We start from the raw sequence: 13,318 nt of genomic DNA on the forward strand, positions 1-13,318 counted from the left end.
ATGATTTTTTTGTGCACTTTGCCTCTAATATGCCCACTGTTGCACTCAGTTTTTGCCTAGCATATATGTATTTCCCCCCTGCAATTTTCCTGATAAGAATGCATTCTGTACATTCCCCCCCCACTAACACATGTTTGTGTGTACACATTCTTAGGTACACACACACACACACAAATGTATTCTTAGGTAGGAGAACTGCATCGCAAAATTTGGAGAAGTGTGAATTTTGAAGGGTAGCTGTGTTTCAGTTGGCAACCAATTTTCAACTATTCATTCTGCTTCTCACAACTGCATCCTCCACGTGTGGCTCATCGTAACATTCCCAACATTTTTTTCTTGATTTTGAGGAGGCAGAAACAAAGAGTTTAACTGCCTTAAGAGGAGTATTGTAGCATCTATAATCCAGGAAGTAAGAGAACTTGTTCTCTTCAACAGCAGCAAGACAGATTTCGAGGCAGCCAGCTTTAAAATGAGAAAGGTCAAGTGAGAGCTGCAGTGCATCCTCCCCTTCTAACTGGAGTGCTCCTGTTCAGGATGCCAGGAGCCAGCTGGCCATTCCCTCCTTCAGGATACTCTGTTACACACACACACACTTTTTCTCTAAGTGACAGCATGCTCAGTCCCCAATGTGCTGATTTTGGGGGGATAGGGGAGGTGAGCGAGTTTAAGGGAAAGGTGTGTTTTTTTTTTACTTCTGCAAACCTCGGGGTTGTACTCCTGCAAACCATGTGGCATTTTACCCAAAATTAATAGGGGGATGCCACTGGGCTGCTATGGCCAACCTAACAGCTTCATGAAGCGGCAGCAAAGCATTCCCATCCCGATAAAATTAAAAAGGGCATAAAACCTCAGCTACCTCATCTTTTAAAGGCAAGCCCACCCCCACGCCAAAGTTCTGAGATTTCTCCCCTGCCCTTCAATGATCAATCCAATCTTCCCAGGGATATTTCTATTCCAGCTCCCCCTCCCTCAAATTCTGAAAAGTCTGGGTCGAATACTTTGACTTAGCACTTGATCTTGAAAGATGCAAATACTGCACTTCCTGAAGTGGACTGCTTTAGACTGGAGTGGGAAAGAAGAACCACATGTTTGAAGAAACCTGCATGTACAGGTCACCACAGAAAAAAATCCAGGATGTCAGGGTAAAGCTCGCAATATGCTCTTTGGCTGTCTCAAGTCAGCAGGGAACTTTTTTAATTCGCCTACACTTGACAACAAACACACACTTGACTGGATGCAAACTGAATAAAAGTTGGACAAGTGAAAACTCATTTATATCAGCAGGGTTTGAATGCAACACTACTTTACTTTTTAAATTTTATTGTAATGTATTTCATAAAGTAATTGTGCAGGCTTTACTTTTGTGGTTTGTATGTTACTTTGAGCACAATCACAGCCTTGACCCAATGCATGCTTACCTGGAAGTAAACCCCTTGAACCCAGTTTACTTCTGAGTAAATGCACATCAGTTCATCAGGTTGCACAAGGCAAGGCTATTACTTGTTAAAAAATAAAATGAAAATCCCTTAATGCTTCTGGTAAACTCTCTCAGTTCCATACCAACAAGACAGCAGCTGAAGCAGCCTCTGAAAACTGGATGGTTAAAAATACATAAACAAGTGAACCAAAAATGTAAACGTAACTATAAAGTGCCCATGTTTGCTTCCCCCCCTCTCCAAGTCTCTTTTCCTTTCCTGTGTTTTCTTGTAGGGTGTCAGCCTGATGGCAGATTCGCAGGACTGATCTTTGCAAGCCACTCTGACAGCCTTTTCTCTTTTTTTCAGAACAGGATAAAAATACTTTCCAACAAGCAAAAGTCACTGCAGAATCCAGCATATGAAACTGAGGCTTGCAACAGAAATTTGGAAGCAACTTGGAAGCAGTTGCAGATTTAACTTGTTGGATGCAAAGTTTCTCTCTCTGACGCGCACACACACACAGAGCACTTCTCTCCCAGATTGCTGACAAAATCACTCCCCCAACTCCTTTCCTTTTCTCCCAAGACAACTTCTAGGAAGCTTGCAAACCCCATACCCCCCCATTTCCTGCGCCCTTAACAGCAGCTTGACAAGCAGAAATGCAAATTAAGCCAGTGCAGCTTTTCCCTGGCCTAAAGCTACGAAGTACAGGAAAAGTGTCTCCCTTTGCATTTGTGTGTCAACTAGAGATGAGTGAGAAATTCCATTCAGTTCGCATTTCAAGCTGAATTTATCAAATTCACACTTTCCGAAACAGTATGAGAACCGAAACACAGCCATCCTTTGATATTTGAATTTTGCAATGCAGCTTGCCAACGAAACAATATTTACAAAAATGCACATATATTCATAAAAATGAATATATGAGTGAAAATAACATACTAAAATGCCATTTTATGGCAAGAAATTGCTTGCAAAAATGTGTGCAATAGTCAAAACTGTCTACAAAAATTTATTAGGAGAAATCCACACTAAAATTTTCATGAGGATTTCATTTTTAAAAATTTACAAATTGCTACAGAAATGTGGAGAAGTGAATTTAAGACTGGGAAAAAATGAGAAACTGAGAGAACCGAAATTGACAGATCTGCCCATCCCTGGTGTCAACCTACCATGATAAAAAAGGCACAATAGGGTGCATGGGGTGAGCCTGTGTGTTTGGAGAGCAACCTCACATTCCAAAAGGTTGCAGGCACTGGCCAGTCTAGCCAATTTGGGTGGAAAAGTGGAAAGAAATGAAGGTGGAGAGAAAGAGAAAGAAAGGAGGAGACAATGCCATTATTAAAAGAAGATGTCAAGCAGCCAACGACACTGGAACCTTGCTGGGGTAAATACTATTTATGTAAGAGAAACAGCAGCCCCTGCGCGCGCACAAATCCCCCCTTGCGCGCGCCCCCTTTTTCATGACACTGTTTTGCCTTCCCGTCGCGCAACAATTCTCTCCGCGTCTTCCGCCCCCTCCGTTCGACAAAAACATCCCGGCAATGCAAAAACTCCTCCCCATTCGAGACTGGCCAGGAAACCTTGCAAAACGAAGTTTAAAAAAAGAAACGGCTTCTCCCTTAATAAGACTGCAACGCCACCCGCGCTTTCCCGGGCGTAAATCCCGCGGCACGGAGCTGGGTTTACCTTTCAGTACGTTATTTAGGTGCTGCAAGACTCCCCCCCCCTTTTTTCCTGGAGTTTTGCTTGATGCAAGTTTGCATGAATGAAAGGGTAAGGAGGGAGGAAGGAGCCACCCTAAAAGTAAATTAAAAAAAAATCAGGGGCGTGGAGAGGGCTGGTGCATCGACGGGCGGCTGTACCTGCGGCCTTGGGCAAAACGGGGTCCAAGCCTGGAAGCAGCCCCTTCCCCTTTCCTTGCATGCGGAGCCGTGCTTCCTCTTCCTCTTCCTCCTCCTCCCGGCTCGGCGCCCGTAGTTCCAGCCGCCGCAAGAACACGGAGCAGCACCGCGACTTCCTCGAGCGGCGCTGGCCGTGGGAGGCGCGCCGAGGTGGGTCTTCTGGCTGGTAGGCTCCGGCTCTTGGGGCGGTGCGCCAGGAGGCGGGGGCGGGGGAAGCGAAATTGGTCCGGCCTGAGAGTAGCCGCGGGGCGAGGCCGCCACCGGCGCAGCTTCTTTTCCTAGCTTTTTTTCCTCTCCGCTGGCTGCATGCAGTAGTGTAGTGGCAAATTCAGAAATGTAGGGTCCCTTCATGTTACTCACAGCCACATCCCTCCCCCTCTTTTTTTTTGTTGCAGGGTTGAGAATGAGATCCTGGTTAATGCTTTCTCCCACAACAACAGATATTCCTGGGAGGCTTTGTTGTTGTTGTTATGTGCCTTCAAGTCGATTACGACTTATGGCAACTCTGTGAATCAGCGACCTCCAAGAGCATCTGTCATGAACCACCCTGTTCAGATCTTGTATGTTCAGCTCTGTGGCTTCCTTTATGGAATCAATCCATCTCTTGTTTGGTCTTCCTCGTTTTCTACTCCCTTATGTTTTTCCCAGCATTAGTGTCCTGTGTTAGCTATTGAGAAGAGTCTTCTCAGCAGCAAACTCTCCTCCTTTCACTCTGATTGGCTCCAGCTTGCAGGAAAGGACAAGGATACATGTTAGAAGACTCTGCTCAGTGGCAAGCACATGCTGATTGGCTCATAGGATGCTGGAGACTTAGGGACCCTGCTCCCAAAAAAGGAAGGGGTCTAAGACACCCGCCCGCAGACCCCAGATAACTATACCCCTAGCTACATCATTTACCCAACTATGCCAGTTGCTCTCTTTTCCACCCCAACTGAGCGTTTAAGGGACCGGTTGTTGTCACAAAAGGCTGCAATCCTGACTTTCTCAGAAGCAAAAAGGTGGGAAGAGCTAGAGCTTAGTGGCAGGGAGAGCTCCTACTTTGCCGGCCAAAGGTCACCGGTTCAGTCTTTGGCAGGCAATACTGGACAAGATGAGCCAATGGTCTGATGCAGCAGAAGGCAGCATCCTAAGTTCCTGGGCAAGCCCAGTTGAAATTCAAGGGGGCAGATGCCCCAGTGAGTGAGGGTTGGAGGACTACAGCCTAAGAATGTGTACTCTAGTCTGACGATCTCTTTTGCGTTAAAAGTGTTTAAATAAAATAAATTAACCGGTGGGATCATGCACTGTACCCTCAGAAGGCCGTTGTTTGGGTTCCTGTCTGGCTGCTGGCTAGCCAGTCTGCCCTTCCAGATACTCCATTCCATTCCATGGCTGCTGAGCCTACTCAGTCGACATTGGGCTATTTTGTTTTTGTTAACTTAGGGTTTGTTTTGTATTAATGCAAACTCCCCAAGCATTCTGATATCTCTCCCCCACCACCTTGTTTCTCAGTAGCCCCATTGTGGCTACTTTGCCATCAGCACTCACCTCTGAGGCAGTGCCTAACAGGGGTGACTCCAGAAAAATTACTGTGGGGCCTCCCTCCATCAACTGCCCTTTGGTAGCAGCTATTCCATCAGGCTGCAGCAGACAAGGAGAGGAGAGAAGTAGGACCATCACCTCCAGAGAACTGCTCCATCAGGCTTTTTATCTCAGCTAGCAGCAGACATTCCATCAGGGTGCAGCAGACATAGCGAGAAGGGAAGCAGGGCCACTCCATCGGCTCTGCTGAGAGATCTGAAATGTTTGGCTCCTCCTCGTCCTTAAACTATTTCCAGTTATTAATTTACCACATTTGTAGACAGCCCTTCACATCAGTGATCCCAGAATAGTTTCCAACATATTACAAAATGTACAGTCATGTCAAGTGTACATTAATTAAAAACAACCATTAAAAAGAATAAACAAAACACAGCAGTGTACGTATATAACTCACTAAGTGGCAATCTTGGATTTACCTCAAATGCCGAAGAGAACAAAAATATTTGTACTTTACCCACCACAGTTTCTGCCATCTGCACCTCCAGCAGAAGAGAGAATCACAGGGGAGGCGAGGAAGAGCACAGCAGAGAAGGCTGCGTTACAAAAACTTTGGTCCTTGTGTGTGTCGTGTCTTTTAAATGGATGCCTTGCAGGCACATACTGTCTGGTTCGAATTGATTGTATGTAAACCACTTTGGGAGCCTTTTTGAAGGAAGATGGGGTCACAATGCTCTAAATTAGGGGTTCTCAAACAGGTGACCACCAGTGGTTTACAAGCTTCCGGCAGGCAGTCCACAGCACCTCCGAAGATGGGAGATGGCACATCTATTGTATTAGATATTCAAATTAATTTTAGTAGTTGTTTTAACTGCTGCTTTCATTTCTTATAGTCTATGGAATTCAAACTGTAAAGCAATAAGATATGTATAAGAAATAAAAGCAGCAATGAGAATATAATGAAGCATCTAGCCCAGAACATTACAGTTGCTACAACCGGCAGAAAAATAATTAAGTGGTCTGCCAAGACCTTCAACAATTTTCAAGTGAGAAAAAAAGTTTGGGAACCACTGCCCTAAATTAAGGGCTGCTTCCAAAAAGTTCCATGACCAACCCAAACAGCCATCTTGTCTCTCCTTAAACAACGTCCTTGCAGGGCCTCTCCCTTGTCAGGATATTTACACTAGGGGTTCTGTGATTAGGCAATTCCCTGTGGCCAAAGGAGGAAAGGCTGTTCCATGCTTCTGTAGAAACACTCATCTCTTACTTTCCCAATAATTGCTCGTGTTGTGGATTTAATTTCTAGGAAATCCTAAACAATTTCACTCTTACCCAATACTAATAATATTATGCTGCCATGCAGATTAATATGAGACCTGAGAACAAATTAGCTAGTATTGGCCCCAGCTGCAGTTGGTTAATGCTGTTGTGATGTTTTTACTGGTCTAAATATAAATAGCTTGTTTTAAACTATGGTTTAATGTGACATTAGAACCAGGCCATTACATGGCAGGATGGATAACAAGGGATTAAGAGAGCCTTAGGTTGAAAAACTCAATTATATTTCCAGGCATACGTCACTCACATTTTTCCCACAAATCTTTTTAGCCAATTTCTGCATTAATCTGATTTTAAAACAACAACAACACATGAACACGCCTTTAAGTACACATTTCTAAATGTACGTCTCTTTCAGAAGAGACATTTTAAAGTATATTTACTAATACACAAAAAAACCCTTGCGGTTTAAGAACATACCTATAGCCAACATATTTCTATCAAACTTTAAAAAGCAGGGAAATTGGGCAACTATAGTGAATGCACCAGGCGAGCAGGAGACCTGACCCCCTCTGAGATACTGTACCACCTTACAAATTTGTAAAAATGCAAACACAATTTGGGTTGGTCTTTCACAGTCCAATCCACTTCCTGTGTAGCTTGGAAGAATTTGGTAATGTGCCTCTGAGTATTTTGTTTCTGTCTTCCACGGTATTAGCTGTCCTAATTTTGTATTATCTGCAAATTTGATATGTATCCCCTGCACCTCCTCATTCAAGTCATTACTAAAAATGTTGAAGAGCACTGGGCCCAGGACCAAGCCCTGCAGTACCCCACTAGTTACCACTCCCCAATTTGAGAAGGAACCATTGATAAGCACTCTTTGAGTACGATTCAGTAGCCAACTGTGGATCCACCCGATAGTTGTTCCATCCAGCCCACATTTAGCTAGCTTGCTACTCAGAATATGATGGGGCATTTTGTCAAAAGCTTTGCTGAAGCAGAGATATATTATGTCCACAGCATTCCCACAGTCTTGCAGGGAGGTTACCTGATCAAAAAATCAGGTAAGATTAGTCTGGCAGGATTTGTTCTTGAAAAATCCATGTTGGCTGCTAGTAATCACTGCATTGTTTTCAAGGTGTTTACAGATTGACTGCTTTATAATCTGCTCCAGAATTGTCCCAGGGATTGATGTCAGGCTACCTAGTCTGTAGTTCCCAGGTTCTGTTTGCTTCGCCGCTAAAAGGATACTGTAGAGCTGGAAAAGATTCAGAAAAGGGCAACCAAAATGATGAAGGGGATGGAGCAACTCCCCTATGAGGAAAGTTACATTTGGGGCTTTTTAGTTTAGAAAAAAAGGTGAGTAAGAGGAAACATGATAGAGGTATAGAAAATTATGCCCAGTATGGAGAAAATGGATAGAGAAAATGTTTTCTCCTTCTCACATAACATTAGAACTCATCAACATCCAATGAAGCTGAATGTTGGAAGATCCGGGACAGACAGAATGAAGTCCTTCTTCAAACACCACATAGCATGTGTTTTTAAATTGTTTTTTTTAACTGTTTTTAAATTTGTATATTTGTTTTTAATGGTTTTAATTGTTGTAAACCGCCCAGAGAGCATTGGCTATGAGGCAGTATACAAATGTAATAAATAATAATAGTTGAACTATGGAATTTGCTCCCACAAAAAGTACTGATGGCCTCCAACTTGGATGGCTTTACAAGAAGATTAGACAATTTCATGGAGGATAAGGCCATCAGCGGCTATTAACCCTGATGGCTATGCTCTCCCCCTTCACTATTGAAGACAGTATCTCTCTGGGCACCAGAAGCTTGGATTCACAAGGGGGGAGAGTGCTCTTGCACGTAGATCCTGCTTGCAAGCTTCCCATAGGCATCTGGTTGGCCATTGGAAGAACAGGATGCTGGACTAGATAGGCCTTTGGTCTGTTCCAGCAGGGCTCTTACAAGGTGCGTATCAGATCAGTCTGTACTGGAATTTACATGGATCCAATTCTTCACTCATCCTTACTTGGAAATTTCGGTTCTCTCTGCTTCTCATTTTCCCAATCTTCAATTCAGTTTTCCCAATTTCGGGAGCAATTTGCAATTTTTTTTAAAAAAAGGTCCCCATGAAAATTCTCCAGCATTTTAGTGAGAATTCCTCCTAACACACACAGTTTTGTATGCAGTTTTGACTAATGTACCCATTATTACAAGTGATTTCTCCTAATCATTTTTGTATGATATTTTCAATAATATATTCATTTTTATTCGCACGTTCCCCTAATATATTGCTTAGTTAGAGAACTGCATCACAACGTTCGGATAAGTGCAGATTTCGAAGGATGGCTGTTTTTCTGTTCTCATCTTGTTTTGGAAAGTGTATTTGACAAATTCGGCTTTAAATGCAAACTAAATCAATTTCTCCCCCACCCCTCCTTGGAACCAAAATCCAGATTTTGCTCAACTGTTTTAGCATTATGGAAGTCATCTCCCATAGAGAACTCTGAACCATATCACAAAAATTATAATTTTTTTTATTAATTATGGTGCTAATAATTCAAGACAGATGCTTTAAAAATAGGCATAACGTGTCCATGTACAATTGGCAATTAAAAATACATTAGATTAATTGCATACTAATTTATAAATATATATTTATATATTTAAACATTTAAACAGCAATATTTCATACAAAAAAGCACTAACATGCAATGAAAGAATATAAAAGCTCTACAGGATTGTACTTTACATTTAGTGCCTAATGATCCTTTAGTAATCCAATGTAGAAAAATTCAGTGTATACAATTTTTTAAACCCTGTTACAGTAAGTAGTTAACATTAAAAATGTGGGAAAAAACAGCAAATTTAAGATGCCAGCCACTAAAAACAGAATCTCAGATGGCATGATTCTAGTGAAAAAGATGCAGACAATTGAACCGATTATTGCTGCAATCTCATTTTATTGCTGCAATCTCATTTTACTATTTGCTACTCTTTTACAATCATCGGATTGTCGGGTCTTGTAATGCCTCTTGCTTTTCATCACAACATTCAGGAATAAAAGATTTGCTTGAAAACACAGAATCGGAACCCCATTGCTATTTTTTAAAAAACAAATATATAAGTTTATTATTGATCTTAATATGGTGCAGTATGGCAAGGAGAGGTTTCTAAAAAATGCTCCAAAATAAGATTTACTGTAGAAAAATCACTCAAGAAAAAAATACACAAATAAAGCCTCCAAGTATGTACATATTTTAGGCACGTGATTCATCAAAATTAAAGGGCTAGAAATGATTAATCACCTAATTGAAGCCTGGCTGTTTTATTACCAAACCCTTCTAAAATAAATAGCCTGTGAAATGACCCCCAGTAAAAATAGCCCAATGTCCTAAAGCAGAAAAAAACTGAGCTGACTTTTCCCATAGCCGATGAGAAAATTTCTACTGGGGGAATCCTACAACGTTCACGCTATCTCAGCTTGAAAACTGGCATGTAAAACAAAAACCCTACCCACATGATATTTCTTGCCTTGCTTTTAAAACTTTATGGCCTCTCTGTGTGCAGCATTAAACACCAGGGATCTGGGACTCTATAGGTGCTGTGCTAGGAAACAGAAAAATGGAAATGGACTGCCTTCAAGTCGATCCCGACTTGAATAGGGTTTTCATGGTAAGCAGTATTCAGAGGGGGGTTTACCATTGCTTCCCTCTGAGGCTAGTCCTCCCCAGCTGGGTAGGCCCTACTCAGTTTGCCACAGCTGCACAAGCTGGCCCCTTCCTTGTCCGCAGCTGCCAGCTGGGAGGCAACCAGGCTCCTTGGGACTATGCAGCTTGCCCATGGCTGCGCAGGTGGCAGGGCATGTAACCCCTGAGCCACTCACAGTGGGGGTGATCTTTAGCTGGCCCTTTACATCCAGGAGACACGTGGGGATTTGAACTCACAGACTGTGGACTCCCAGCCAGGCTCTCCTCCCCATTGTGCTATACCAGCTCACATTGGGGAACAGGATGCAATGTATATACAAGTTTGTCTTGTATGCCCTGTATCCCTTAAAAAATCAGACTTGAGGGTTTTAGGAATAGGGATGAATTTTGGTTCTCTCAGTGTCTCATATTTCTAATCCTAAACCCAGTTCTCCTCATTTCTGCAACAATTTCAGGTTTTTTAAAAAAAATCCTCATGAAAATTTGGCAACATTTTAGTGTGCGTTCCTCTTAACGGACATGTTTGTATGCAATTTTGCATAATATACATATTTTGCAAAGCAGTTTCCTCTAATTTTTTCATACATACATTTTAATGCACACTTTACCCCAATATGTGCTTTTCTGTACACATTACTTGCTTGGAGAATTGCATTACAAAATTTGGAGATGGGCACATTTCGAAGGATGGCTGTGTTGCAGTTTGTATATTGTTTTAGAAAGTGCAGACAGAATCAAACTTCTTCCCCCATCCCTACTTAGGAACCATACTGACACATGCACATCTCATATGTACACCCAGAGCTGCCCCCACGCACAAGACCACGAGATAGAATTTGGACAAAGTGGCAATTGGAAGGGATTGCTTTCACTGTCAGCAGAACCTCTAGAACTACAAATTCCATCACTGGCAGGCATAGGAAGGCCCTTTGTTGCATCTCCAGCCACCAGTGAAGTCCAGGTTACACCAGCAGTGTAGGCTGGCTGCAGAGCATGGCTTGTGCATAAGACATTCATATTTTGTTAACATCCAGCATGCAGTATACTAGGGTGTTGTTTGTACATGCACGTCCATTTTTATCTGAAACAAATGTCTGAACAAGGCCCTCAGATCAAAAAAGATATGTTTGTTTTTTTAAAGATTTGCGCATTTCCTCCAAAATTTTAGCACCCACCCCCACTATACATCAACATTCAGAGTGTCAGAGTTTTAGGTCTCGTGGTGTTCGTCACTCAGTGAGTCTTCTGTGACAGTTTAATGGTGACCGTTTTCACCTCTGTGTATTCAGTCAGAGCATATTCGCCCCTGCAAGGAGAGAGAGAAAGATCTTCTGAGGTTTGGTTGGATGCTTATGTTGCTAACTAGGAATGGAAGGATCTGTCAGTGTTGGTTTCTTCAGTTTCTCATTTTTCCAGTCTTACATTCAGTTCTCCACATTTCTGCAGCAATTTGGGTTGTTGTTTTTAAAAAAATCCCCATGAAAATGCTTCAGCGTTTTAGTGTAAATTTATCCTAATAACATTTTTGTATGCAGTTTTGACTGATGGTCCCGTTTCTCCTAATATAATGCTTTTTTGTATATTATGTTGTCCAATATATTTATTTTTATACACGATTTCCCCTTAATGTATGCTTTTCTGTAAACATTGGTTGGTTGGAGACCTGCATCGCAAACTTTTGATATGTGCGAATTTTGAAGGATGGCTATGTTTCAGGTCTGATATTGTTTTGGACAATGCAAATTTGATAGATTTAACTGTAAATGCTAACTGGATTGAAATTCTTGTTAGAGCAGAGGGAGAAGCACAAGCCCTGCTCCAGATTCAAATGGAATGCCCTAAATGCAAAAGCATGCATACATACCTATGCTACAGTTTTTATTTTGGCAAGTTGTTTGTTCTCTCTGTATTTGCACACCTCTTAGTAAATCATAAGCAAATTTTGCACATGCTTCCTGAGATCAAGGAGCAGTTTTTTGTCTATGTTTGGACACCATTTTGAATCAAGATAGCAGACTAAACGTTTCCAGAATTCACTGACTTTGACCACTGATTTCAAAACTGCACTTTGTGTTTGTTTCTTAGAATTCCTAAGCAATACTGGAAATGTTCAACCAGCAAGGCTTTATTTTCTGTCTAAAAATCTGTATTCTGCCACTCCAGCCAGCCAAGAATAGCTCTCATGTTAAGTTTTAAATACATTCAAACTATTTTTAAAAACAAAAATCATGATGGTTTTCTTATATTTTATTCTATTAATTTGTCACCTTGAATGTTTATTTATTTATTATTTGTTTTATATCCTGCCCTTCCTCCCAGAAGGAGCTCAGGGCAGCAGACAAAAGCACTAAAAACCATTTTAAAACATAAAAACAGACTTTAAAATATACTAAAACCAAACATCTTTAAAAATTTTTAAAAAGCTTTAAAAACATTAAAAACTATTTTGATATACTTTTGATATACAAGAATATTGGTATCCAAGGGAGAAATAGAAATCCTTCAGTTAAATATACTTTGAAACAGTGGGTGGGGAGGGAACCTCTGCCGTGGAGGCCTAAACTGGCCTGCCAGGGATCCTAATTTGGCCCTCAAGGCAATTTCTTATGTGATATCAGGTGTGGGGCAGATAAAGACACAGCTGCAAAGAAACAACCAGTAGCTTCAAGTGTGCTCCCAATTGTTCCTTGGCAAGCAGGGCTTACTGCTGACAGCGAGCCCATTTTAAATAATGATGTCAGATGACTGACAGGTGGGTAACCCTATCCACCTGTCAAAAATGTCCCGTAGAGGGTAGTTATCCATCCAGCCCTTGGCCAGGTTCCCTGCCCCTGCTTTAAAGCCAAAGCAAGCCATGCCAGATTTAAAGCCTTTCGGAATAAGAATGATTTTGCTATCCTTCTGAAGGTGCCCGGCAAGATGGATCAGATGGACCTCCCACAGCAGGGACTTCCACAAGGAGGGCACCACCACATACAAGGCCCAATTTCCATCTCTTCAGAAAATTGGGGGGGGACACCCCTAAAATATCAAGACCTTGGCAGGCATATTGGAAGAGAAAAGAGCACCCCCTGCTAGGAAGGCTTTGAAACAAGAATCTCCCAAGCCACAGTGAAATAAAAAGACACACACCCCTTTAAAAAAAACTAAAACAGAACTACTTACAATTCTCTGCCATTTCCTGACATTTTAAAGCCACCAAAGGGAGCTTGTGCAAAAAGGGAATTGTAGCAGTTGATCCTATGGGGAGGGAAAAAGCCACCCAGATTAAGATGCAGAGAATTTAGCAGTATACATCACATTTCAGATTTGCAAGGTGCTTCAGACATCACCTCCGTGAGAGAACTTTGTAAGGCAACAGTGGCAAATCCATGGCCTGGGCTGAGCTTGCAAGGCCACTTTTGGTGGTCCACAACCTTCTTAGCCAGTAGCGGCGGCAGAATGAGGTGGGGTGATGTTGCTTGCCTGGTTTCCTAACA

At 42.0% G+C, this 13,318-nt stretch overlaps 2 protein-coding genes across 3 annotated transcripts in view; both read right to left on the minus strand.

Moving 5' to 3' along the window:
• Window positions 1-3,500, minus strand: part of LRRK1 (leucine rich repeat kinase 1) — a 99,704-nt gene extending 96,204 nt beyond the window's left edge. For both annotated transcript variants that reach the window (XM_061595988.1, XM_061595987.1), the window contains exon 1: window positions 3,284-3,500. The gene's annotated coding sequence lies outside the window, so the exon portion shown is untranslated. The remainder of the gene's footprint in view (window positions 1-3,283) is intronic.
• A 5,236-nt stretch (window positions 3,501-8,736) lies between these two features.
• The window catches only part of ALDH1A3 (aldehyde dehydrogenase 1 family member A3), a 60,531-nt gene continuing 55,949 nt past the window's right edge, over window positions 8,737-13,318 (minus strand). Inside the window, exons 12-13 of the mRNA XM_061595990.1 lie at window positions 13,005-13,079; window positions 8,737-11,145 (exon numbers count right to left, since the gene is read on the minus strand). Of these exons, the coding sequence (XP_061451974.1) occupies window positions 11,073-11,145; window positions 13,005-13,079 (148 nt within the window). The 3' untranslated portion in view covers window positions 8,737-11,072. The remainder of the gene's footprint in view (window positions 11,146-13,004; window positions 13,080-13,318) is intronic.

This window comes from Rhineura floridana, chromosome 14 (assembly GCF_030035675.1).
Source record: "Rhineura floridana isolate rRhiFlo1 chromosome 14, rRhiFlo1.hap2, whole genome shotgun sequence".
In the NCBI taxonomy this organism is placed as follows: domain Eukaryota; kingdom Metazoa; phylum Chordata; class Lepidosauria; order Squamata; family Rhineuridae; genus Rhineura; species Rhineura floridana.